At 45.7% G+C, this 25,226-nt stretch overlaps 1 protein-coding gene across 2 annotated transcripts in view; it reads left to right on the top strand.

The window, feature by feature from the left end:
- Positions 1 to 1,074: 1,074 nt before the first annotated feature.
- The window catches only part of Mylk3 (myosin light chain kinase 3), a 48,165-nt gene continuing 24,013 nt past the window's right edge, over positions 1,075 to 25,226 (top strand). Inside the window, exons 1-3 of one of the 2 annotated variants that reach the window (XM_057754035.1) lie at positions 1,075 to 1,161; positions 21,121 to 21,214; positions 22,425 to 22,833. In XM_057754035.1, coding sequence (XP_057610018.1) covers positions 1,075 to 1,161; positions 21,121 to 21,214; positions 22,425 to 22,833 — 590 coding nt within the window. Of the gene's footprint in view, positions 1,162 to 15,038; positions 15,525 to 21,120; positions 21,215 to 22,424; positions 22,834 to 25,226 lie in introns of those variants that run through there. The other variant, XM_057754034.1, reaches the window with a different exon arrangement.

Consider the following 25,226-nt stretch of genomic DNA (forward strand, 5'->3'; position numbering starts at 1 on the left):
ATCCTGTCAGGATATGGGGCTGCTTCGATCCTCTATGTGGGGTCACTATGACGAGACAAGTTAGAGACATTTTTTTTCTGTGAAAGAATTAGCAACCAATCTTGGTATCTGGGGGGGTCCCTGCGTTTCAGACCCTTCCTTACGTCATCAAATGACTGTTAGAACTGAGTCTGAGGACACAGGCCAGTCGGACCCTCTAGCTGCCCCTGAGGTCTCTCGACCCACAGAACAGGTGGGGGGTTCCATGATCTCTCTAAGGGCTTCATTTAGTTGTCCAGTTCTGCCTTCGCCAATCACCTACTGTGTATCTACAGAAACACTCTTCCCCTCTCTGGTCCTTAGATTTTCCATCTGAAAACCAAGGGAGATTATAGCCCCGTCTGGAATTTCTCTTGCCTCCCAGGGTACTCTGGGAAAGAGCTGACTCTGGCACATCGTTGAGCAGAAGTCTTGTGTCGTGACCTTCTCCTGGCTGCAGTGTGCCTGAGTTCTTATGGAATCTACACTTAGTTATGGCTTCCTGAGTCCTTTTATTCGGGAAGGTAATTGTCGGATCCTCCTAGCCCAGAGGTAATCAATTAGGCTCCCAGCCAGCGTGTGAGCAGCCCCACAGAAGAAAATTAGGGCCTCTGACCTCTTCTGGTGCTGGGTGGGACTTCTCTGACCTGAAAGGCTGAAGACAGGAATTCCCAGTTCATCTAGGCCTGTACCGGATTCTGAACAGAGTGTTTCAAGCCAGCTCAGCCCCACGACTCCCCTCCCTTCACTCCACCCTCTATGGACTACACGATGTTTAGTCACAATTAGACAGCTTGCTAAGTGATGCAGGAAGTAGGCCCCCCTGGGAAGGCAGATACAGCCCAGCAAAGCAGATAACCGAGTGAAGCCTCTGGAAGCTTCTGGGGCCTGGACAGGGTCAAAGATAAGTGGAAATACCAGGCTTATCACTAAGCCTGAGCTCTTCCAGAGAAGCCAGCCCAGCCAACCAGCCCACCTCATTACCAGGGCTCCGTATAGTTGGGCAACAACTATCTCCAGGCAAAGTAAACACGACTTGACCACTGTGGCCACAGGATGGGAACTCTGTGCCCTGTCCCAGCACTGTGCAGGCCTGGCACCAGAGGCCAGCAGCGGGCATCAGATTACACCCAGATATTTGCGGTAAGGGTGGCGCCAAGCCATGGTGCTTTGAAGTTAGAGCCTGAGAAACAATTGGTAAGGTCGCAGGACTAAAGGAGACAATGACGATTGTTCCCGAGGCTTAGGTCCTCTTGAACAAAGAAATGTAGTCAATAGAAAATTTTGATTGATGGGTATAGTCTGTGGATAGCCATCTTGGGCGTCCCTAGCTTCTACTAAAGTGTAAAGGACAGGCAATGTCAAGCGGTAACTAACCCTCCAGTGTGTGCTGGACTCTGGATTTCTGGGACCGATTTCCGTTTGCTTTCCTTTCTTAACTAAGTTTGGTTCCACAGAGAGCGTGTGTGTGTCTTCCAAGCATGTCGTCTAATGCTGCCTGCGGAGGGTGCAGAGAGGTGCAGGGTGGACTGACCGGAGAGTGCCGAAATGTGTTCCCTGCTTGTACCCATAGCTGCCTTACTGGGCTGACAGTTCCACGGGGAAGGTGGGGACGGCAGTCTTAATCTCTACATGTGCTAGACACTGTGCAGGCGCTGAGCTGACTTTCCCCGGACAATCGCACGCAAGCTTCCCGTGAGGAGGAGGGATGCCGCAGGCAAGCAGGTGAAGCTGGCCCCATGCTCGCAGCAGTCCCTATGGTACTATTCTCTGAGCATCTGCTTCTGGTTCTAGGAACCATCTCTTGATACTTGGTTTTGTTAGAGTAGGACCCGCCCCTCTCATAACAATACGCAATATTGTTATGAATATACAAAAAGGAGGGGTGCCTTGTGTTCTGTTTCTTAGACGTGTGCCTTGAGTTCTCCGTAACAGACCTCTTTTTCCCACAGACAACGAAGGAAAATTTTCAGTTGTTTTTGTTTGTTTGTTTTTGTTGCTGTTTTGTTTGGTTTGGTTTTGGTTTTTCGAGACAAGGTTTCTCTGTGTAGCCCTAGCTATCCTAGAACTTGCTTTGTAGACCAGGCTGGCCTCAAGCTCATAGATACCCACCTGCCTCTGCCTCCAGGGTGCTGGGATTAAAGGTGTGGGCCACCACGCTCGACTCAGCTCTTTTCCCATACGTATTTGCTGTTAGTTCCATCCCTGGACTTCCTTAGCTAATGGACCTGGACCTTTCTCACTCAGGCTTCCAAGCTCATCCTAATCTTGCCACATTTCTGCTTTTGCATACTCAAGTGTTTGCTTCCTTAGGGCTGTACATATTCATCGCTAAATCAATGACTGGACTTTAACATCCTTCTTTCTTGTAAGACATTTCTGGGGTTTTTGTTTCTGTTTGTCATGCCTGCCAACCGTCAGGCTACCCTGCTGAATACTTTCAATGTGTCAATCACAGATAAACCTTGTAAGGGTCCACATTCCCCTGGTAACATGAGATACACATATAGTTGTTTTTCTTATGTCACAGAACGAGCAAGAAGGGCAGACTCAGAAGTTAGGTAACCCTTGGCCACTGTTCTAGATAATAACAGAGAGAGAAGCAGGAGTTAAATCCATTCTGACTCTCAGGCCCCAAGCTCTTAACATTTCTCAGATATTTTAGGACTGGGAGTGTAGCTCAGAGGTACAACGCTTGCCTAGCATGTGAACATCACTCCCCCAACCCCTAACAACAACGAAACAAAAAACAGTGTGTGTGTGGGCGGCAGAGACAGGTTGCTGCATTTTGAGACAAGGGCTCACAATCTCATATAGCACGGGGTGGCTTCAAGCTTGAACTGTTGACCCTTCTGCTTCTCCTTCCCAAGTGCTAGGATCACTTTGCTAACTATTTTACAGACTGTTTCCCGCTCCCTTCGAATCATCCCTCTGGAGAATTCTTCATTCTCCTGCTTCAGCATCGAGACTGTGTTGAAACTTTTCCCCCCTGCTTTGACTGGAGTTCAGCTTTAAAGCAGCTCCCCTGGGGAGGGTGCAGTGAGGAAAGGAAACTAAAGTGTCCATGTTTCTACATCTTTGGGAGCTCTAGAATTCTCTGGCAAGGGTGCATTGTCCTCAAAGTTCTGAAGGGAAATGCTTTCCAACCTAGAAGTCTACTTCCAACCCAGCTGTTTTCTGGTGTCCAGTTGTTAGGATGAGAAGTCTGATGTCTGACTTCTCATTGTTGTGTTTGTGGTTCATTGTGCAGTTTTGTTTTCTAATTTCCAGAAGCTTTTATTTATTTTTTAATTAAAAAATTATTCTATTTTAAAGTGTGTGCGTACATGCGCACGTGCATGTATGTGTGTGTGTGTGGCATACACATTGTAAGCTGGTTCCCATAGAGGCCAGGGGTGTTGGATCCTTTGGAACTGGAGTTACAGGCTGCTGGGAGCTACTGGGCCTGGATGCTGGTTCTCTGGAAAGGCAGTGTGGACTCTAGCTGTTAGATCATCTCTGCCATAAAATTGCACAATATAGTGTTTGCTAAGTTTCTGAAACCCCAGTTAATTAGGTGTGAAACTACCTGGATACATACATTAATATATTTTTGTTTATTTTCTTAAAATAATTTTGATTTTATTTTATGTGTGTGGGTATTTTGGTCTGCATGTAGTCTGTGTACTACATGTGTGCCGGGTCCACAAGGAGGAGAAAAGAAGGTGTCAGGTCTTTTGGACCTGGAGTTGTGTGGGTGCTGGAAATCAAACACAGGTCCTCTGGAAGAGCAGACAGTGTTCTATAACCAACGAGCCATCTTTCCAGTTCTTCTCTTTGCTTCTTATGCATATTTCTTCATTTTCATGTTTTGTTATTTTTAATTTTAAGTTACATTTGTCTGTTTCTTTTATACTGATTGGCTAATCTGTGTACCTTTACCCGCAGATCCATCTCACTTACCCTATGTCTTTATTTCACCTGTTTTTGTGACTATACAGTTTATGAATGGCAACCATTTTGAATTATTCTGCTTCTCACATTCTCTGTTTCCTCCTTGATTATATTTCTTTTCTCTTTAATCTCCTAATTTCTTTGGGAGTTTTCTTTGAATAACTGATGATTCTTTTTTGTCTCTGTGTATTTCAGAATGTGATTTAGTGGCTGAGGCTTTTGACTGCTCTGTTTAGTTGAATATCATCTGGGGATAGATTCCAAGGGGCCTCCTCTATTCCAGTGCACAGAACTCTTGTACTGTGGACCTTTGAGTTTCCCCAGAAGCATTGTCAGAGGGGTATAGTCTTTTAACTGTGCCTTCTCTGTAGATGGAAGTTTCTGTCCCACCTGGTCCTGCAGTCATTCAGTTCCAAAGAAACACACAGAGACATATATTAATTATAAACTGTTTGGCCTATAGCTCAGGCTTATTACTAACTAGCTCTTAAAACTTAAATTAACCCAGAATTCTTGTCTATGTTTAGCCACATGACTTGTTACCTTTTCTCAGTGAGGCATTCTCATCTTGCTCCCTCTGCATCTGACTGATGACTGTGCCTCTGCCTCTCCTCTTCCCAGGATTCTCCTACTCTGTTTGCCCTGCCTATAATTCTTGCCTGGCTACTGGCCAATCAGCATTTTATTAAACCAATATGAGTGACAAATCTTCACAGTGTGTACTTCTCTGTGCAGAGATGTGGGGAACAGTTAACTAAGAATGAATCTCTTGGTGCTGCTGTCTACACTGCTGGGGGTCAGTTTCCTGGGGTTCAGATCTGATCTGATTTAATCTTACATTGTGGGGTGACAAGTGTCAAGAAGTTAGTGCCGAAAAACTTTTTGTGGCCAATTTTAAGCATCTAAGAGGTAAAAAAGGAGTGGTTCTTAGGTCAACTGGACCTGAAGTCCACTCTGTTGGCATTGTGAATGATGTCTTATTATCCAAAAGCTGTACTTCTATGGCGTGTCAAAGGACAATAAACTTTCTAGAAACACAACTGTGAAGAGAAGATAGTGCAGCAGAAGGTTCATATACAATAGTTATAATCTAATTTGTCTTAATAATAAAAACCTTGAGTCAGATAGGGACTGAAAGCTGAAAGATCAGAGAAGCAGAACAGCCAGCCACTAGTTCTTACCTCTATAAAATCCTCAGACCGAATGGGGTATCCTGTCTCTACAAGTCCTCAGAATGAATGCCATCTCTATGAAACCTCAGACTGAGGTTCCTGTCTCCTCCCACCTTATATTCCTCTCTCCACCCAGCTATCTCACTTCCTGTCTCCACCTCTCTAGTGCTGGGATTAAAGGTGTAAGTCACCACTGCTTTGCTCTGTTTCTCTTTTAGACCAATTCAGTCTCAAGTAGTACAGGGTGGCCTTGAACTCACAGAGATCCTTCCGCCTCTGTCTCCCGAATGCTGAGATTAAAGGTGTGTGCCACCATTGCCTGGCCTCTATGGTTAACTATTATGGCCAACTCCACACTCTGATGTCCAGGCAAGCTTTATTTCTTGAAGCACAAACAAAATATCACCACATTTGGCCACAGGGCCAGAGAGGTAGCTCCGTGGTGAAGAGCGCAGACTGCTCTTATGCTCTTACAGAGGATCCGAGTTCAAGGCAGATGGTTCACAGGCAACTGTAACCCCAGCTCCAGGGAACCTGACACCTCTGGCCTCCACCAACACCTGAATCCAAGTGCACATATCTTCTTCCCTGCAGATCTTATGTTAGGAAGAAAAAAAGCTTAACAAGAACACAATGATCAAGGGCAAATGTCTTCGCAGTTAACAGACAACAGATGCGGAATTTACTGAAACAACCAAGAGGAAAACTAAGGTGGAAGTTAAGTACTACTTGTAGACTTTCAAGTCTTTGTTACCTTTCCATCACCAAGAGGCACAGCGTGGGAGCCAACGTAAGGGCTGAGTGCTTGCCTTTGCTGAGGAACATATTCTTAGTACAGGTAGGAACTGTCTTAGTTAGGGTTTCTATTGCTGCCATGAAACACCATGACCAAAAAGCAAATTAGGGAGGAGAGGATTTGTTTAACTTCCACTTTCATGATCACTGTTCATCAACTGAAGGAAGTCAAGACAGGAACCTGGAGGCAGGAGCCGATGCAGAGGCCATGGAGCGGTACTGCCTGCTGACTTGCTTCTTGTGGCTTGCTCAGCCTGCTTGGTTATAAAACCCAGGACCACCAGCCTAGAGAGGATGCCACCCACAGTGGAATGGGCCCTCCTCTTCTATCACTAATTAAGAAAACGCCTTACAAGCCGGGCGGTGGTGGCGCACGCCTTTAATCCCAGCACTTGGGAGGCAGAGGCAGGCGGATCTCTGTGAGTTCGAGACCAGCCTGGTCTACAAGAGCTAGTTCCAGGACAGGCTCCAAAGTCACAGAGAAACCCTGTCTCGAAAAACCAAAAAAAGAAAAAAAGAAAAAAAAAAGAAAACGCCTTACAGCCAGATCTTCAGGAGGCATTTTCTCTGAAAATGACATTTCCTCCATTCAGATGACTCTAGCTTGTGTCAAGATGACATAAAGCTAGCCAGCACAGGGAGTACACAAAACCTGGGGAATGTCAGCATCAATAACAATTCTGTTTCATAGAATGCCATCTTTGTAAAGTGTTTCCTTAAGCTTTGTGTCGTAGACTGTTTAGGAGTACATATATAAAAGAGCCAAAACAACTAGCATCGTTACATAGAAGAATTATACAGACGTCTTTTTTTTTTTAATCTATGAAGCCAGCTTCTTTTATGGAGTGAGATTTAGGGTTTTTCTCTCAGCAGAGCAATGGGGTTACAACAATGGCTAAAATTTAGATCTCTTACAGACTTATGGGACGAGGTTAGTGGTTACAAATAGACCATGGACAAGTGCACCTTGCATAAAATAACAAATACTTATTTTGTCAGGTTAGGCAGATATATACCAGGGTTTCAACCACCAAGATTTCCCAGGTGGAGGATTGCCCTCAGACTCTGTTTAAGCTGACGAGGAAGGCAGCGTTACATATCCGTATGCTGCTGTGGGCTGCCTTGCATTTCTTCATGCTTAGTTTAGCCTGGCCCAAGGCCGAGGGGAAACAGGACCATACTCTGGCCTGATGTGCCCACTGCTTAGATTCACTGTGGTTACAGCTATTGTTTGTCCTTCAGCCACATCTGAAATAAATCTGGACTGTGGGAAGGTAGTTTCCCAAGTAACCCACGTCTGAAACAGAAACAGTTTTTAACAAAACATCAAATCCTGTCTTTTAGGTTAAATATAAAATGCTATTAGGGACAGAACAATGGACTTCAGCCTAAAGTGTCCTAAGGTGGCTTAACTGTCTATTAGCTACAGACTGCCTTGTGATTTCCTCAGGTCTCCAACAAACACATGTTGCACAAGAACCCAGACTATATAAAAATAATTACACACACTTTCAGAGCCAAGAAACAGCAAAGTCCACTTCCTCAGCATCCCCATGATTCTGAACTGATGACATAGTCAATGAATAACTAGAAAGGAAAACCAAGATTTAAGTGTATTTTGGGCATCAATAGATGCCCACTTTGAATTCTTGAAAAACTAAATAACATCTAATTTTTAATTCTATTTTTAATTTTACATCTAATTTTTGCAGTATTTTTAAGACCTTTACAAATATCAAAGTATTAAAAATAGTACAGTTTTTCTGTAACGATAACTAGATGAACTTCTTAACTGATTAAAAACTTCTATATTGTTTGGAAACCTGAAAACTTGCCAAATTGGCTTGTCACCTCTATTGAAATCTCCTAAATCATGCAACTAGCAAACAAGATGAGATCTCAAGGCACAAACACAGAAGCTTCTCCAAGTCGGTCAACAGGGTGAAATCCCGAAACGGCATCTATGAGGGAAGAGTGATCCAGCAGCAGACAGTGGGAGGCAGAGGGTAGGCAGTCACAGGTGCGGCCTTTGCTTCCTCTAGGCTGCTTCATACCCACGCACACAGAAACTGGGCAGTACGGTCAACATCTCGTTATTGCGGGACCGTGCAGAGGAAAAGCAAATTGCAGTTGCTTCCCAGGCCTGCCCACTGGTTCATTCAGAAAGGAAAACTGATGAATTCAAGCTGTAGACTTTTAAGGCAAAATAAAGGGTGAAAGGTAGTGGAACCATGCTGATTTTTAGGAATGTTTTTGTTCTCTAAAAATAGGCTCTCTTATGAAGTCCTCTTGACTCTCCATGCTTCACTTACTTTCCTGTTGTGGTGGTAAGGCACCATGGTCAAAGCAACTTACAGAAGGGAGGGTTTATGTTGGGCTCATGGCCCTGGATCCATCTCCATCACAGTGGGGAAGCAAGGCACCAGACCAGAGTGTGGAGGCATGAAGAGTTGGGGGCTTGCATCTTGCAAAAGAGAGTTTGAACTGAAAATGGAGGGAATCTTTTAAAACCTTTAGGCCCATCCCCAGGAGCATATGTCCTCTAGCAAGGCCATACCTCCTAAACCTTGCCAAACAGGGCCTCCAACTGGAACCCAAACATTCAAATGTGAGAGTCCTCTTCGGGGATCTCATTCAAACCACCACACTTATCTAACAGTTCAGGAAGCAGAGTCACAGCAGGAGAGAGAAGACAGCATACATATAATTTTCAACACACAATGCAGCTTTCTCTTGTTTTGAGACAGGGTCTAGTAGGGCCCAGTGGGCCTGGAGCTGGTTAAGGCTAGGCATGATTTGGAAGTACTGATCCCTCACCCCTGCAATTATAGGCCTATGTGCCTCCACCGCCCCAGTTTGGGCAGTGCTGAGGATCAAACCCAGAGCCTCTGGTAGGCTAGGCGACCATCAGTCTACCCCCTGAGGTACACCCCAGCCAAGTTTACAGTACAGAATGCTCAGCATAGTCTATTGCAGCGCCAAGGTCCCTAGCACACAAGTTTCAGGGAATAGGATTATTTGAACAAAGGGACAAATGGGAGAAATATTCATGTGAAGATGGAGAATAGGGTGCTGATTCTCTGTATTACAATGAAAGAATGAACTTTTTATTTAAAAAAAGAAAAAGCAAGCTTCAAAATGGATTTGATGTTGAAATTGTCATGTATATATATATATACACACTATACATATGTATGTATGCAAATATACCCCAAATTATCTTTTTTAATAAGAAATTATTTTTTATTATCTTTTAATTTGTATTAGTGCTCTGGCTTCATGTATGTCTGCCTGTGTACCACGTGCATGCTTGTGTCTACAAAGGCCAGAAGAAGGCATTGGATCCCCGGCACTGGAGCTGCAGACAATTGTGAGCCTCCATACAGGGACTGGGAATTGAACTCAGGTCCTCTGGAAGATCAGCCAGTGCTCTTAACCACTGAGCTATCTCTCCAGCTCTGGGAACGACATTTCTAATAGCATTTTCATTATGTTGCATCTGTCAGAGTTACATAACATTACATGTACAATGAGAACATTCTGTCTACAAATACAAGCATAGAATTTAATAGTTCAATGGACAGAGACTAATTCTAATATATCTTTGTGAATTACGCTGGTTTTATCTTGATCATTTTACAATGTAGATTTATACCAAATTGTTAATTAGATAGATTTTTTTACCAGACTTGGAGGCCATTAAGATAGCCATCTCCCATTTCCTGGGTAACACACAAGAAAATAACATAGAGAAGGAAAGAGGCCAGAGATGCCGTGGCTTGGTGGAGGTCTAAGGAAAAGCTACTTCCCCGTTAAAGCAAAAGAATTTGAGTTCTATCTCTGGTCCTGGGTAGGGACATAACCCTCCTGTAGGTCTGAAAGTCCATAACTTTCAAGGTTATTGTCCTTTTCTTGGTGTAACCCTTAGAGATCTTCACTATCGAGTTTGCCCACTTTTCTTGCTACCTACCTTTTTATCTCTTCTTCGAAAACAGATCCCGATCCTATCCTAAGTGTCTGGTCAGCATCCTGGACATTCTCTCATTCTGAAGAGCCCCTCCTCCACTTAGCTTCATATCAGTCTCTTATTGAGATCCGCCCTGTCCCCTTTTGGGAACTCTGTCTCAAAGACTTCCTTTTAGTCTCTTTTCTTTCTTCAGCTACCAAGGTGTTTAGCCTATCCATTTCCCTGTTCTCAAACTCCAACAAAAGGATCCTCAGGAATCAGAGCCTTCTGGTTCGGTTCCCAGATGCCCCATTAATAGGTCTAAGCACTCACAAAAGGGAGGCCCAAGTCCTGGACTCCTAATTTTATAATATTATTTACAGCAAATGTATTCATTCTCAGCAGTTATCACAATAGTAAAATTAGCCATATATATATATGCAGAGTGGTGCATGCCCTTAGTCCCAGCACTCAGGAGGTAGAAACAGAACTCTGTGAGTTTGGGACAAGTCACAGGTACATGGTGAGACCCTGACTTAATAAAATAAAATAAAATAAAATAAAATAAAATAAAATAGAGCAAGGCACAGAAATCATGTAACAGTATCTTTACATACAGGTTAATTCCCAAAAGATTACATTTCTCTAGCAAAAAACAGTTTAGATATTTTTTTCTGACTATTCAATGAAGACATATTTTAATAATTTAGTAACTTTAAATGTAAGCTATTAATCTATCTCCTTATAATAAGACTTAACGAAATAGACCTTTTAAAAATTATACCCAGTAAGCTAATACAGATCCTCAAAATTATTATATGTAGAATTATATCTCCTGTATTTTTCCCTGAAAAAGAAAAATTAAAAAAAAATGTAGGTGTGTGTATGTGCATACACATGAGCTCAGGTACTGTTTGGAGCCATAAGGGGACATTATATCCCCTGGAACTGGAGTTGCAGGCAGTTGTTGTCTGCCTGACATGGGGTTTGGGAACTGAATCTGGGTCCTCACCAGAGTAGCAGGTACTCTTAACCCTGGAGCCATCTCTCCAGCCTCTGAAAAAAGGAAATTTAACAAGGACGTTTTACAGACGTACATATCCAGCATTTATATCATAGGCTCTGTAGGTGGACTTCTCTGTCCCTCCTGCCAGCTCCCAAATCACAACATGGAGACTTCTTATTAATTATGAAAGCTCTGCCCATAGCTTAGACTTGTTACTATCTAGCTCTTACAACTTAAATTAGCCCATTTTTATTACCTTACTTTCTGCTTTGTGGCTCTATTACCTTTCCTCTGTACTGCTCATGCTGCTTCCTCTCCATCTGGTTGGTGATTTCTGCATCTCTACCCTTCTTCCCAGTGTCCTCTCTGTCCTGAAAATCCTGCCTCGCTATTGGCCTTTCAGCTTTTTATTAAGCCAGTCCAAGTGACAAATCTTCACAGTGTACAAAAAGGTTTTTCCACAACAAGCCTCAATAAAAAATCTTATACTTATCACTCATCTGTTATCTTGAGTAAAACTTAGCAATAATCCAACAGGAGTGATAGAAAGTCTTGCCATGTAAAAAGCAGCTGATGCCTCCTGAAGTTGTAAGATGGAAAATGTCCTTGAAACAATATGACACTAGCGACTGCTAGCACCTTCCAGTCTTTCCTCTCCATCCAAAGCCAACATTCTGTGGGTGGCAGCCCCCCCAAATGTGCCTTTTGATCCCTTCATAGTGTCTACGATTGATACTAGATGGAGTCACAGCCTGTTACCCAACAAGGTAGAACCGATCATTCACCTGCCCTCAACGAGCCAATTAAAAGAACCAAATTAACAGCGGAAATTAGAAAATGGAGATTTATTCAATGTGGCCATTTTGGGAAAGGGGACATATTTCCAGTCTGGGACACATGGGACAAATAGATCCAAACTCTACCCAAGTCTGCCTTCAAGGTCCCGAGGTTCACAATTAGGTAGAGGTCAGAACTGTACACATCTAAGTAGTCCTGGTTAAAAGAAGTCTCTGCACAGCTCTGATCCATCACTGTTTTGGTTCTACACCCCAAGGTGATCTGAAAATGTAACATTCTCGCTCTGGGGAAGTTTTGTTCAGGCTGGTCCTGGGTTTGGCATTTCCCTTCTTTAGGCTTGTGGTTGTTGAGGGCACTCTGATTAACACAGAGTTAATGCAAAACACAGCTCTCAACTCAGAGGAAGCAAGAGTTGAATTCTTTTAGAGCTAAGATACAAATGACCATAGTCCCAGGATCATAGCTTTAGGTCTTTCCAAATACAGTGTTCCAATATGAAAATAGTTTCATGGAGTTTCTATAGGAAGAGAACAAAGAAAGCCACAAATCAAGGAACTTTCAAAATACATTTGGTGGAATCTTTGGAGAGGTAGTTACAGCAAGATGGCGAGAACCTCAACAAGCCCCAGGTCTTTTTTTTTTTTTTTTTTATAACGTTCTTTAAAAATTTTTTTAGATTTATTTATTTTATGTGTATGAATGCTTTGTCTGCATACACACACACACACACACACACATACGTATCACGTGACTTGTGGCATCAGCAGCTGTCAGAAGAGGCTATCAAATCCCCTGGAACAGGAGTTACAAACAGTTGTCAGACACCCTGGGAGCGCTGGCAACTAAGCTGCTGAGCCATCTCAAGCCACCTCTCCAGCCCTGAGAGCATTCTTACTCTTCCAGCGGTAGAGGGGAGGGTTCTGCTAAGTTAATGCATCTGTCAGGATGTTAGAGCTGACATAGGTAGGTAAGGATAGCTGTTTGGTAGGCTAACGATCACCCAAGATAATTATAGCCCTGAAACTGCGACCTTCCAAACTCTGCCCGACCCTGAAGTTTAAGGCAGTCAGCCTGTGCACACAGCTTCTTTTTGGTACCTGTGTAGTTCACAGATCTGTCATTTCAATAGTCTGAGAGCCAAAGTGAGGAACACAAGAGCATCTGTAGGAAATCTTCATCCCTGCCAGTCGGATGTACTTCCATACCTGGTTTATGTAATGCTGGCAATTGAGTCCAGGACTCTATGCACACTAGGCAATGATTCTCCCACTGATCTACATCCCCATGCTGTGCATCTGTCTTTAATCTCACTAATGGGATAGTCCAAGCTCCTTTTGAGCTTGCTGAGCTCATTTCATTACCAACACGCAGGACTGCTCCCAGAGCGAGTTTAGATCCTCCCAGGCTGAGGAACAGGCGTTCTGAAGAGGAATGGGTACAGGGATTGTGACCAAGCACAGCAAGGGCACCATTGAAAGGCCACCTATGGCTTAAAATAGCAAAATGGCTTGATGGTGCTTGTGGGTGCTAAATTTCCAGGCCAGTTTATCAAAATTGCTTGTGTTCAGTAAAGGGAATCTAAGGGGGGGGACACACACACTAAAGACCCCTTCCCTTGGTGCCTCCCTGTCCGTGGCAAAACCACCTTCGGAGCCCGTTTGCCTGCCTGCCCTGGGCATATTTACCTTTCTGAGCTCTGCTCTTTACCAAAGGGACTTGGATGAAAGATGTCCGGTTGCTCTGTGGCACCCTTGGCACTCTGAGATGCAAATTCACCTTCGTGTCCCACCCCAGTGATGATCTGAATGTGTTCACTTCAGACATTGGTACTTTTGTAAGAATCCTATTCAAGCTAAGAATTTTCGAAGATAAAGTGTTTGAAAAACCACAGGAACACTAGCCTTGTTGTCATAAACACTATAGAGACCGGAAACTTAGACTTTGGTTGTCTGAGGTGTTCCTTGTTATTGCTGGGACCCAGAGGGTCACTGATGATTGTCCCTGAAGGGGCTTTGTAAGGAACAGGACCCATGGGGTTGCACTTGGTGAGTAGCCTAGGTTGTTGTTTCTCAGATCTATTTTTAGGTACAAGTGGGGACCCAAGTGCATGTTTGTTAGGGGCAAGACCTGCAGACTCTCCCCACAGGCGGTCCAGATTCACACTTCATGTATCATCCAAGCGGGAAACAACAACAAAAAGCTTGTTTTTAGTTTGCAGAAACAGTAAGATTTTCGTGACGGTGAAAGGCAGAACTTGGTGAAATCGCCTTGCACTTTGTTCTGCTCTCTGCTGTGAATTAGGCGTGTGGATGGTTCTGGACACCGTGTCTTCAGCGTCTGCAGTTCTGAAAACCGCCTTGCATAGCCAGCTGACAGATATACTCTCTTAGGGTTTTTTGCTAATAATAAATCACAAGGAAATTTATTTTAAGACAATTTGTTGATATACATACAATTTTATCATTTTAAAAGACCAAAGTGAATTTGTATGGTAATGAGAACATGTTTTTCTGTGTTTTATTTTTATTTTGTTTTGGTTTCTTGAGACAGGGTTTCTCTGTGTAGCCCTGGCTCTTCTGGAACTGGCTCTGTAGACCAGGTTGGCCTCGAACTCAGAGATTGACTTGCCATTGAGTGCTGGGATTAAAGGTGTGTGCCACCACTGTCTGGTTATTTTTATTTTTAATTAAATCGCAATTATATAATTTCTCCTTTCCTTTTCCTCCATCGCCCCCACTCAAATTCACGTCTTTTTTATTGTTATTATATGTATAAAAGTGCATGAATTTATAACTACAACCTACTGAGTTTGTTTAGTATTACTTGTATATTATTTCAGGTCTGATCACTTGGTATTGGATAATCAGTTAGTGGGTTCATCCCCGAGGAAGACTAATTCTCCTGTTCTCAGCTCTCCTTAGTTGCCTGTAATTCTTCATCTAGAGGTGGGGTCCCGTGGATTTCCCCTCCCTAGTTTTCATGCTAAAAGATAATTTTCTCTCAGCCTTTAGCATCGGCTGTATGAACCCCAGCCTTCTCCGGGCAGATTCTTAAAATAACTGCCATCAGCAGCCTCTCAAAGGGGAATGTTAATTGTTACCATGATGTCAAAGAGGCCCCAAGAAAAGGGCCTGGGCTAAACTCAGCCTGTCACTCCCTGGCAGTGGCTGAGTGGAAGATAGGCAAAGCAGACACACAGAAAACCTGGCCCTCTCAGCTCCCCAAACGCCCAGGCAACAGGGCAGGCTGATGCTGTACAGCAAGGCTCTTACCAGAACAATGGCCTTCCAGACGTTACCGCCTAAGTGAGAAGCGGGGCTGTGGCGCTTCTTCGTTGCCTTGCCTTTCCCCTTACCTAGCCGGAATTGGAATGTCAGGAGTTCCAGAGGAGGGTCCCGAGGGTCTGGGGCCCCTGAGGCTGCCAGCCTTGGCCAGAGCTCCCTTAGCCAACATGGACAGCAAACTTACGGTGCTGAGCGAGAAGGTTGACAGACTCCTACATTTCCAAGAAGATGTCACAGAGAAGCTGCAGTGTGTGTGCCGGGGCATGCACCAGCTGGAACAAGGTCTACATCGGCTGGAGGCCTCCCGCGAGTTGAGTCTGGCAGCGCCCTATGGCCCTCTTCCAGCCACTGCTCAGGCTGCGTGGCCTGAGGTCCTGGAGCTGGTGAGGGCGGTGCGGCAGGAGAGTGCCCAACATGGTGCCAGGCTCGAAGCCCTCTTCAAGATGGTGGTGGCTTTGGACAGGGCTATTACTTTGGTAGGGGCCACATTCCAGAACTCAAAGGTGGATGATTTCATCACGCAAGGGAACGTGCCCTGGAGGAAGGGCAGCTTGGCCGCTGGCTCCGAGGAGGTTGGTTCTGGATTCCCTGCCCTGGCTGGAGGGTGTTCCGGGACCCTGGTGGGAAGACCTGCCTGGAAATTATTCTTAGAAGAGCTGGGGACATTGTTTCCTTATCATGTATTCTGTGTTCTGTCGATGGGGAAATGAGAGATGGAAACAGGGAGAATAGATGGATTTCCATATGGTTCAATGATCCCCGCTCTAAGAGAGGGTGAGGTAGTGGTCCAGTCAGTATGTAGCTCCTTGGGCAACTCTGCCACCCATATGTGAAGGACAAACTAGATGTGAAGAAACGGAGGGTGCTGTGCTTAACACCCCTGGGACTTCTCTCTTGCCCCTTCCTGTCCCTTTATAGCTGGAGTAAGAGACATGGTCATTTTATCCCCCAGCCCTTACTCAACAGCCAAACCCTCATTGTCCCCTACATTGTGCTTTGCCCCAGAGACGGCAAAGTGTATAGCTGCCTGTGGGAAAGTGACTGTTGACAGTGACTAACAAGGGACAGCAAGCAGAGGTATGACCCCCTCCCCCCAGGGGGAAAGATGGCATTTCTGGGAGTGACTGTTTCCAAGGGTTGTATAATCACACTACTGCTGGCTAATAGAAGCTTGTCCACTGGGCACATTGTGTGTGTGTGTGTCTCTGTGTGTGTGTGTGTGTCTCTGTGTGTGTGTGTGTGTCTCTGTGTGTGTGTGTGTGTGTCTCTGTGTGTGTGTGCGCGCGCACGTGTGTGTAGGGAACACCTTGTTTGAGAACAGCTGAAGACCAGCCACTTAGCAACACCAGATAGCCTGGAGCCACCATTTAAGATTCTGTGATTATCGCTTGCCCCTGGCACAGAATGGATTGGTGTGAATGAGGTCTGTACTTGAAGAGGACACCTTCCTGCCCAGTCCCGCAGGTCCCAGGCCACCCAGTGTCCCTCTTCTCCCTGTCTGAAGCTCCTCCCTCCTGGAGCACACCTCTCCCCTCTCCCTCAGCTCCCCGATCCCTGCTCTGCAGCCCTGGAAATGCTGTCCTGCAAAGAAAATGGGGCACACGCACTGCACTGCCCTGGCCACCGCATCTAATTACACTACTAAAATAAGTTGAATTAATGGCCTTAGAAAGGAAAACTAAAATGCTTTTAATCTGATAGTTTAACACGGTAAAAGAAAACACTTTTGATATAGGTGGCTCTAAGTTTAATCCCTAACATTAAAGAGAGAAAGGGAGAGAGAGAGAGACCAATCAAACATAAATAAAAAAAAAACAAAAACAAAAACATGAAAAGCATCTCCTTCTGATTCCACCACTGGGTCCTTGGGAGTCCAGGTAAAGGTTTTGCAACTAAAAGCACATTATGTGTAAAACCTAACCAGCCTTCAAAAAGTTCATTTTAAGGCAAGGTGTGGCAGCACAGACCTGCAGGAGAATCAGGGTCAGTCTGGGCTCTGTGCGGCTTTGTCTAAAACAATTAGAAGTCATTCCAGGGGTTGTAGGTGGAGGTTCACTATGCCTTCAGTGAAGAGCTTTCTTCTTAGTTTTCCTGAGTGTGGGGAGGGAATTCCACCCCCTCCTGGGGGATGTTTCTGCTACAAGATAATAGCTATTTGCATAGCATATTACATTAAAAACTATACTATACAATGTATAATGTACAGATGATTTAAAGTCAACAGGGAACTAATCTGGAATGAGTGGTGTTGTTCAAAGGGGTCTCTTACCCAGCATGCCTGAGGCTTACATTTCAAACCTAGCACTACAATTAGCAAACAAGTAGAGTTCAGCATTTTTGTTTAAAAGACTTGGACTACCTCAGAAACAATTGTATTGCTGTTAGTATGTCCTCAAAGTAAACGCTTTTGCTATTATTTGAAGTTAGTATTCAAGCATCCCGAAAGTCTTAAACTTCTTAGTGTCCTTATTGAATCAGGCCCCAATGAAGCAGTTGGTGATGCCCTATAAAGTTAATCCTTCTTCTGAATTCATAGAAAGTTGTCTTTTTATTCAGGAAAACCTCAGACATAACCAAGAACAGAGAGAATGTGTCCTAAAGCTTTGACGTCTTTTACTAAAGGATGGACCATCGTTTTAAAAAAAAACCATTTGCATTTTCAGTGAATGACCTCTTCACAAATTTTCCTCCTGTTTCTTGTTTTGTTTTCCACAATTTCCTGTTTATTCATAGGGTTCTTTATAGAATAGCAGAACTAACTGGCGCCCAGGTTGTAAATACATAGGCGTCTGGGACAGGGGAGGTCAGGGACTGTGTGTTCATTCCTGCAGCTTTACCTGTCTGCGAGGCTCCGCTGCATCTCCCTCTGCTCTTTGTGATTAATTTGTGTATGGTTGACTGTCTGCTGGTTTGGGTCCTGTCTTCTCATTAGATTGCCAGTTGTCAATTGGATCATGGCATGCTTCTGTTTGTCAGGGATGAACTTGCAGGTCAGAGAACCCTTCTCACGAGGTGGAACCACGGGCCTTAACAAATTCCTCATGCTGAAATCTAGACTCCAGAGACTTCTGGAGACCCTCCGTTTGTTTCTTAAGAGAACAGGGGTGTAGTGATCACATGTAGAACTGAATTACATCCTAACACTGGCTGTTAAATTTGGAAATTATGCCAGGGCTTGGTCAAGGTCCTCCTTGAGAACTTTATATTATATTTTGGTGGTAGTGCTGGGGATTGAACTCAGGGCCTCACTTACACAAGGCAGGTGTCCCGCCATTGAATTACTTCCCCAGACACCACCCACACCTGCTTCATCTTCTAAAGTACCCACCGAACTCTGTAACGATGAATTAGATTATCACTAGAAGCCAGCTGCCGTCAGCTTCAGTCCAACAGAGTCGAGCTGTTCAGGACATCAGCCCTCATGAGAGGTGGACACAGGAGCCTTCCTATACTGAAGAAAAGGAGGGAAAGAAGGACTGTTCGCATCAACAGGGACTGCCTCTAGAAGTCTGTGCAAGTCAGTTTCTACTGATGAGGAGGTCTGTGGCAATGCCTCCGGTTTCCTAAAACAGAAGTGGCAGAGAAGATCCTGCAGAGGAAGGGAGAGGGGGGCTGTTTGATGTGAGGATCATAGCGAGAACTTGTGTGTGTGTGCGTGTGTGTGTGTGCATGCGTGTGTGCGTGCATGCGTGTGTGCGTGTCCTTTGGGCATTGGGCTGTGTGCTCTCCATGTATTGTGTCCTTACTATTGAAAGAGGAAATCTGGGCTGGCTTCTCAAAACTGAGTTTAATCCCTAGGCCTACCATACAGAGAGAGAACTGACTTTCATACGTTGTCCTTTGACCTCCACATGCCACCTGGACACATGCACAAGTGCACACACCAAAAGGAAGACAGAAAGAGAAAGAAGGAAGGAAAAGAAACATGGAGTCCTTTAGTGTCTTTGGGCTTGCAAGACGCTTGCTACAAAGTCTGAAAACCAGTGGTGGAACGAGGGGACCAATTCCTGCAAACTGTCATGTGATCTCCAAGGGTAGGGCCCGTGCTTGTTCTCTCTCTCACACACACTTACACACACACACCTAACACACACACGCTGAATAAAGAATGAATGAATGCAATATTTGATGTTCTGGAGCCACAAAGAAGTGAGAAGGGAACAGGGCTGAGAAAGGTGACTGAAGCCAAGGAAAACCTGGCAAGGGGGTTGGGGGAGCAGAGGACTTTGGGAACTGCTCTGGCTGATAAACAAAGGACTTAGGTCAGGAATGGAAAATCAAATTCTACCCACCCTAAGTCAGATCAACATTCAAGCCACTATAGTTCTGATTGAGACTGGATTCCCAAGTCAAATCATGCTGACAGGATGGGGCACCACAGTCAGGGTCTAACCCCTGCCTGGGGACTGGGTGGGGGACCCCATGTCACCCTTCCCAGGGTCTAACCCCTGCCTGGGGACTGGGTAGGGGACCCCATGTCACCCTTCCCAGGGTCTAACCTCCTCCTGGGAGCTGGGTGGGGGACCCCATGTCACCCTTCCCAGGGTCTAACCTCCTCCTGGGAGCTGGGTGGGGGACCCCATGTCACCCTTCCCAGGGTCTAACCTCCTCCTGGGAGCTGGGTGGGGGACCCCATGTCACCCTTCCCAGGGTCTAACCTTAGCCTGGGGGCTGAGTGGGGGTCCCCATGTCACCCTTTCTAGTGTAGCAGTGTGGCAGGAGCCTGGCCTCTCAGGTCAAATTTGTTGCTTTTAACTCTGCCTTTAGCACCTGGCCTACTCCTTTGCTTCTGTGTTTCTCATTTTCTCCATTTATTCCATCAGTAAATGTTATCTCAAAGAGTGGGCAGGAGGAGGGGGAACTAATCTGTGAAATGTTTGGAAAAGTGTGTCCAGCACACAAAAGTTACTCAACAGCTATGGCTATTTTGAAACAGAGCGGTGAGTGGCCCGTGTCGAGGAGCCCTCTAGTAAGGATGCTGAGGATAAGGATGCTGAGCGCTGGTCCAGAGGGATTCTCCGCAGCTCTTCTTTAAACCTAAAAGGTCTACTAGAGACCAGGGCTTGACAGACATGCTCAGAGCCCTACACTGGACCTGGCCACTCCGTGACAGTCAGGAAACCCTCCAGAAAAGGTTGCTTCTCTTGCTGGGGTTTCCACCCTTTGACCAGTAAGGTCCCAACTGTGGCTCCTGGTGTTGAGTCACAGCAATAGCTCCGGTTAACATGTCCCTGATCCCCTGTGCACCAGGGAAAGTGACTCACCAGCTAACTGGCCTCTCTCTGGCCCAGCCACAGAGTTCCTTAACGAGGAGCCCAGAGAGCAAAACAGCTGAGGACACATGCTATCTGCAGCACTGAAAAGATTTTAATTGATTTCCAAGACGGAAAATTGAAATCTTTGGATTAAAATGCTAGGGATCCTTTGGGGGTTGCAGAATTGCCCTGCATTTTGTACATTGGTTGAGCTGGTGTGGTACACACCTTTAGGCTCAGTACTCAGGAGGCAGAAGCAGGTGGATTTTCGTGAGTCTGGTCTTTATAGGGAGTTCTAGACTCTCAGGGCTACATAGTGAGACAGTCTCACAAAAAAGTTTATAGTTTGTATGTGTAATTTATTGTATACAAATGATGCTTTAATAAATTATTTTTTATTTAATTTTGTGCTTTAGTAAGTCTGATTTAAGCAAAAATCTATGTAATTCCAGTTTCTCTTGATCAACAAAGCTCTGGCAACTCTAGGCCCAAATGATAGAGCCCAGCTGGAGGCGGTTCCTCAGCTCCCAGGCTGACGTGACCATTGGCTGTGCTGTCCCATCTGCTAAGCACGGATTTGACTTAGGGATCCAGTCTCAACCAGGACGACTGCAACTGCAGCATGAATAGCAGAGCCGAGCTGATGGCGACTTAGGATTGAGGTTTCTTTTCCTTCTCCATTCTCGGCTTAAGACCCCGGTCTATTTAGAACCTCTTCTCAGGGAGCCAGCTCGCTAGCCATTCAGTGAAGCCCTGGAAAGGACATGGGCTCTAGCTGTGAAGCTAGGCACATGCGGCCTCAATGTCCAGCCACACTGCTGTGGGTCATATTTATTAAACTAACTCCATGTGAGCATGTGGCAGGTGGCCCTTGGATGTTTGAATGATGGTGTTTTTATGGTGGTTATTTTAGAACAAGGAGCCAGAAGAAGCTACGGGGATCAAGCCGAAGCATGCGCTGAGTACCCAAGGTGAGCAAGCTGACCCCGCCAGGAGGCTGTGGGTAGGTGAGGGGGTCCACAGGTGAGCAAGCTGACCCCGCCAGGAGGCTGTGAGCAAGCTGACCCCGCCAAGAGGCTGTGGGTAGGTGAGGGGGTCCACAGGTGAGCAAGCTGACTCCGCTAGGAGGCTGTGAACAAGCTGACCCTGCCAGGAGGCTGTGGGTAGGTGAGGGGGTCCACAGGTGAGCAAGCTGACCCACCAGGAGGCTGCGGGTAGGTGAGGGGGTCCACCTGCCTGTTTCTACTGCACACGTAATGGTTTGGAATAAAGTACCAGGTACGTCGCCCATGCCATGGTTGTTCTAGTTTTGTTTGGACTTTTGAGACAGGGTCTCATGCACCCCAGACTGGTCTCAAACTCTACCACGTAGCTGAGGATGACCTTGAACTTCTGGTCCTCCTGCCTCCATTTCCAGAGTGCTGGAATTAAGACTTTGACTGGATTTCTTTTATAAAAGCTCATTCTCTTTTAAAACTTTACATGCCTGGCATGGTGGTGCACACCTTTAATCCTGGTACACAGAAACAGAAGTGGGCAGATCTCTGTGAGTTTTAGGGCAGCCAAAGCTACAGTGAGACCCTGTCTCAAGAAACTAAATTCTTTTTTTAAATAGTATTTTTAGGGTTCTAAAGTCAGATTGACAAAATAAGGTATACTAAGAAGCCTGCCCTTTGTCCTTTCTCCTTAAGACCTTTATTTATGATCAATTAAAAAGTTCTTATCTTTCCAGTGAGGTCCAGTTTATGGAAACCACTCATAAGTAGTCATAGGTTTACACACATGTGCACACTCACAAACATCCTCCCTTCTCTCAATGCGTGTTGGTGTTTTGTCCGTATGTATCTGTGCACCACCTATGTGTGTGTTGTCTATGGAGGCCAGAGAGGGCATCAGATCCCCTAGAACTGGATTCCAGACACTTGTAAGCTACATTGTAGGTGCTGGGTATCAAACCTGGATTCTCTCCAAGAGTAGGCAGTACTCTTACCTACTGAACCATCTCTTCAGCCCCTCTTTTCTTACTTTAAGAGTGGCTGTACAACACGTCCTTGGGTGGGTGTTCTAACATACAGACACATCTCCCTTGGCAGTATGGGTTACGTCCAGTTTTTGGCTTTTACAGATGTGGTGTGTGGGATGACACATATGTGTTTGTTTTTTCCTTGTGATCCGTGTCCCTTAGAGTGTGTTTTCCCCCTTCCCGTTATCTCGTAGAGAGCCAGAAGGAGGACACAGCAGTGGGGGCAGTGGGAAGGCTGCCTCTCATCATCAGTACTTCACTGAAGGGAGCTGACTCCACCCAGGCGGGAGCTTCACTGAGGCAGGAAACTGAAGTTCTTGGCCTAGGCCAAGCACCCCCATCCGCAGAGGCGGAACCCAGGCTTCCGGGAACGTCTGGTGAGGATACTGGGACTACCCTGGAATTGTCTGTCGCACTCGACAGAATCAGTGAGGTCCTTACCAATCTCAAGATGTCGCAAAGTGCAGGACAAGGAACCTCGTCCAGCAAGCCTGACTGTTGGCTCTCAGAAGAGAACATGAGACTGAATTCAGGGCTTAGCCCTCTACCCGTAGGGTCACTAACTCCGACCAGTGAAGTCCACGGTGGTGAGGCACTTTCCAGGTAAGGGGTGTTCTTCTGTGCTGGGCAATGGGCACAAACAGCTGTGTCCCTTTCCGTGTGGCGTGGCCAATGGGCCAGTGACACGTGTTGGTGACCACTGTATACATAGAGCCGCACTAGATTGACAGGGGGAGAGCTTATGTTTGGGATCCTGGGGGTACTGGTATCTACCTGGCCATGAGAATTACCTGGGAATAGGGAGTAGGGATTAAAAAGAAACATCCATGTCCAGAAATCTTGATTCCTTTGGTCTGGAGTGATTCTCAGGTACCATTCTTGAATTTTTGTTTTTCATTCTAGTGGAGAATAGGGTTGAAAATGACAAACTTTTAGATAAGTAATTACTTCAGCGAACAGGCTTCACAGAGCTCTTCACCACGTTCCAAGCACTGGCCTGGCCTTCTGAGGCCTCAGCTCATTTTATTCTCCCAGTGTTCCCAGTGTGGGAAAGTGTCCTTTTATCTTACTGACGGTGACATGGGGACTAAGCACCACCATCCCACAAAACCACCAAATCCGTACTTAACCGCACGCCTGCTTCTTTAGACCAGCATTTAAGTCCTAAACAATATGGCGAGGAGAAAAGGGCGGGACAGGTAGAGGCATTCTAGAGGCTTTGGGGAGGTTTGTGTCAGAGGTCCTAGAGAGGCAGTGACGCCTGGGACAGGAACTGTGCTCAGCAGAAATGGTAGAAGAGAGAACTGGCCGGCTGCATTCCTTCTGTATTCAGTGCCGTTGGTGCAGCACTGCTGTGTCCACACAGCCTGCTAGGACCCTGGCCTTCTAGACCTCTCTCAGATGCCCTTGTACCTGATGCCCTCTCCACCTGCCCCACGTCTACCACGGAGACCACAAGACCCAGCACCAGGAGATTATCTAGTCTCTCTCTCTCTCTCTCTCTCTCTCTCTCTCTCTCTCTCTCTCTCTCTCTCCTCTCTTTTTTGAGACAGGGTTTCTCTGTAGCTTTAAAGGCTGTCCTGGGACTAGCTCTTGTAAACCAGGCTGGCCTCGAAATCACAGAGATCCACTTACCTCTGCCTCACAGAGATCCACCTACCTCTGCCCCCCGAGTGCTGGGATTAAAGGCGTGTGCCACCATCTCCCGGCTTCTAGCCTCTACTGTGGTGATTGGTTCTGGAAGGAAATGGGACCCCATCCCACCCCACCTCCCTCTGTGCCAGGGGCCTTGGCAGGCTGGAAAGAGGGATTCCTGGTAGCTGTGCCTGGAAAAACTCTTAATGTAGCGATTGCGGAAGGAGCGAACTTCCTCTGACATGTTAGGGATCCCCAAAAACCTCTCACTGAGAAGAATGTCCCACCCCAGACACAGCCCTGAGCTGAATTTCAGACACGCCAGATCCGAAGCAGGTCTCAGGTAGTGGGGAGGCCACCACCTGCCTTTCCTTCCCTAGAATGTGTTTTTTGAGGAAAGCATATCAAAAATTGAGTGTCCGATCTGACCAGAAGGGGCTGCTTGTCTAGGTATCCTGAGACCATACCTGAGCTCGGCAGCCCGGAGTTGTTGGCAGTGCCTGTGGTTGGTGTGCTATGCAGTAGGTAAGGAACCATTGGACATCAAACATGACATAGAGCTGCGTGACACTGGGGTCACCTCCTACCCCACTGGAAGAGAAGACCAGAGAGGGCTGAAGTGGCCAATGACCTTTTCCTCTGACTACCTGGATTCTCCCCCAGCAATTGGTTTGTCAAGCTTTTTGGGCCCCTTGGTCTGAGACAGGCTCAGGTGCTTAGCTTGGCTCCCACCTTGCTTCCCACTGTTATCACGGCCAGTTGTCTCGTCACCACACTCTTGCCCCGTGCTCAACTGTAGACAGACTGCTGGGTCTCTCGACTGCACCACTTGGGATCAGCGTCCATTTTCAAAGGCCTAAACCTCAGAGCAGCCTGGGCTTTCCACTGCTGGAAAAAAAGCCTTGTACTTTTCTTTATTCTTTTTATTATGATAAAGGACACGTAAAACAGAATGTACCATCTTAGTTTATGTGTGCGCGTGTGAGTGTGTGTGTGTGTGTGTGTGTGTGTAGCTGGGAAGGGAACTAAGGGCTCTGTGTACACTAGATGAGGGCCCATATTAACTATTTTTTATTTCTTCTTAAAAAATCTAAAAAGTCCATATTTGTGTTTCTTTTTGTAAACATTTTTAAACAAAGATGTATTTCTTTATTTGTTTATATCTTCAGAGACATTTGAGCTTCAAACTTGGAGGCTAATTTTCCAAAAGAGAACAAATGAAGAACAAAAATGTTGTTAATCTTTAATTAACTCCTCACTCATGATTTTATATCATATAAATTACAAACTCAAATTTTTTTTTTAAATATTTATTTCTTTATTATGTATACAATATTCTGTCTGTGTGTATGTCTGCAGGC

This window comes from Chionomys nivalis, chromosome 21, assembly GCF_950005125.1.
Source record: "Chionomys nivalis chromosome 21, mChiNiv1.1, whole genome shotgun sequence".
NCBI classification, from domain to species: Eukaryota; Metazoa; Chordata; class Mammalia; order Rodentia; family Cricetidae; genus Chionomys; species Chionomys nivalis.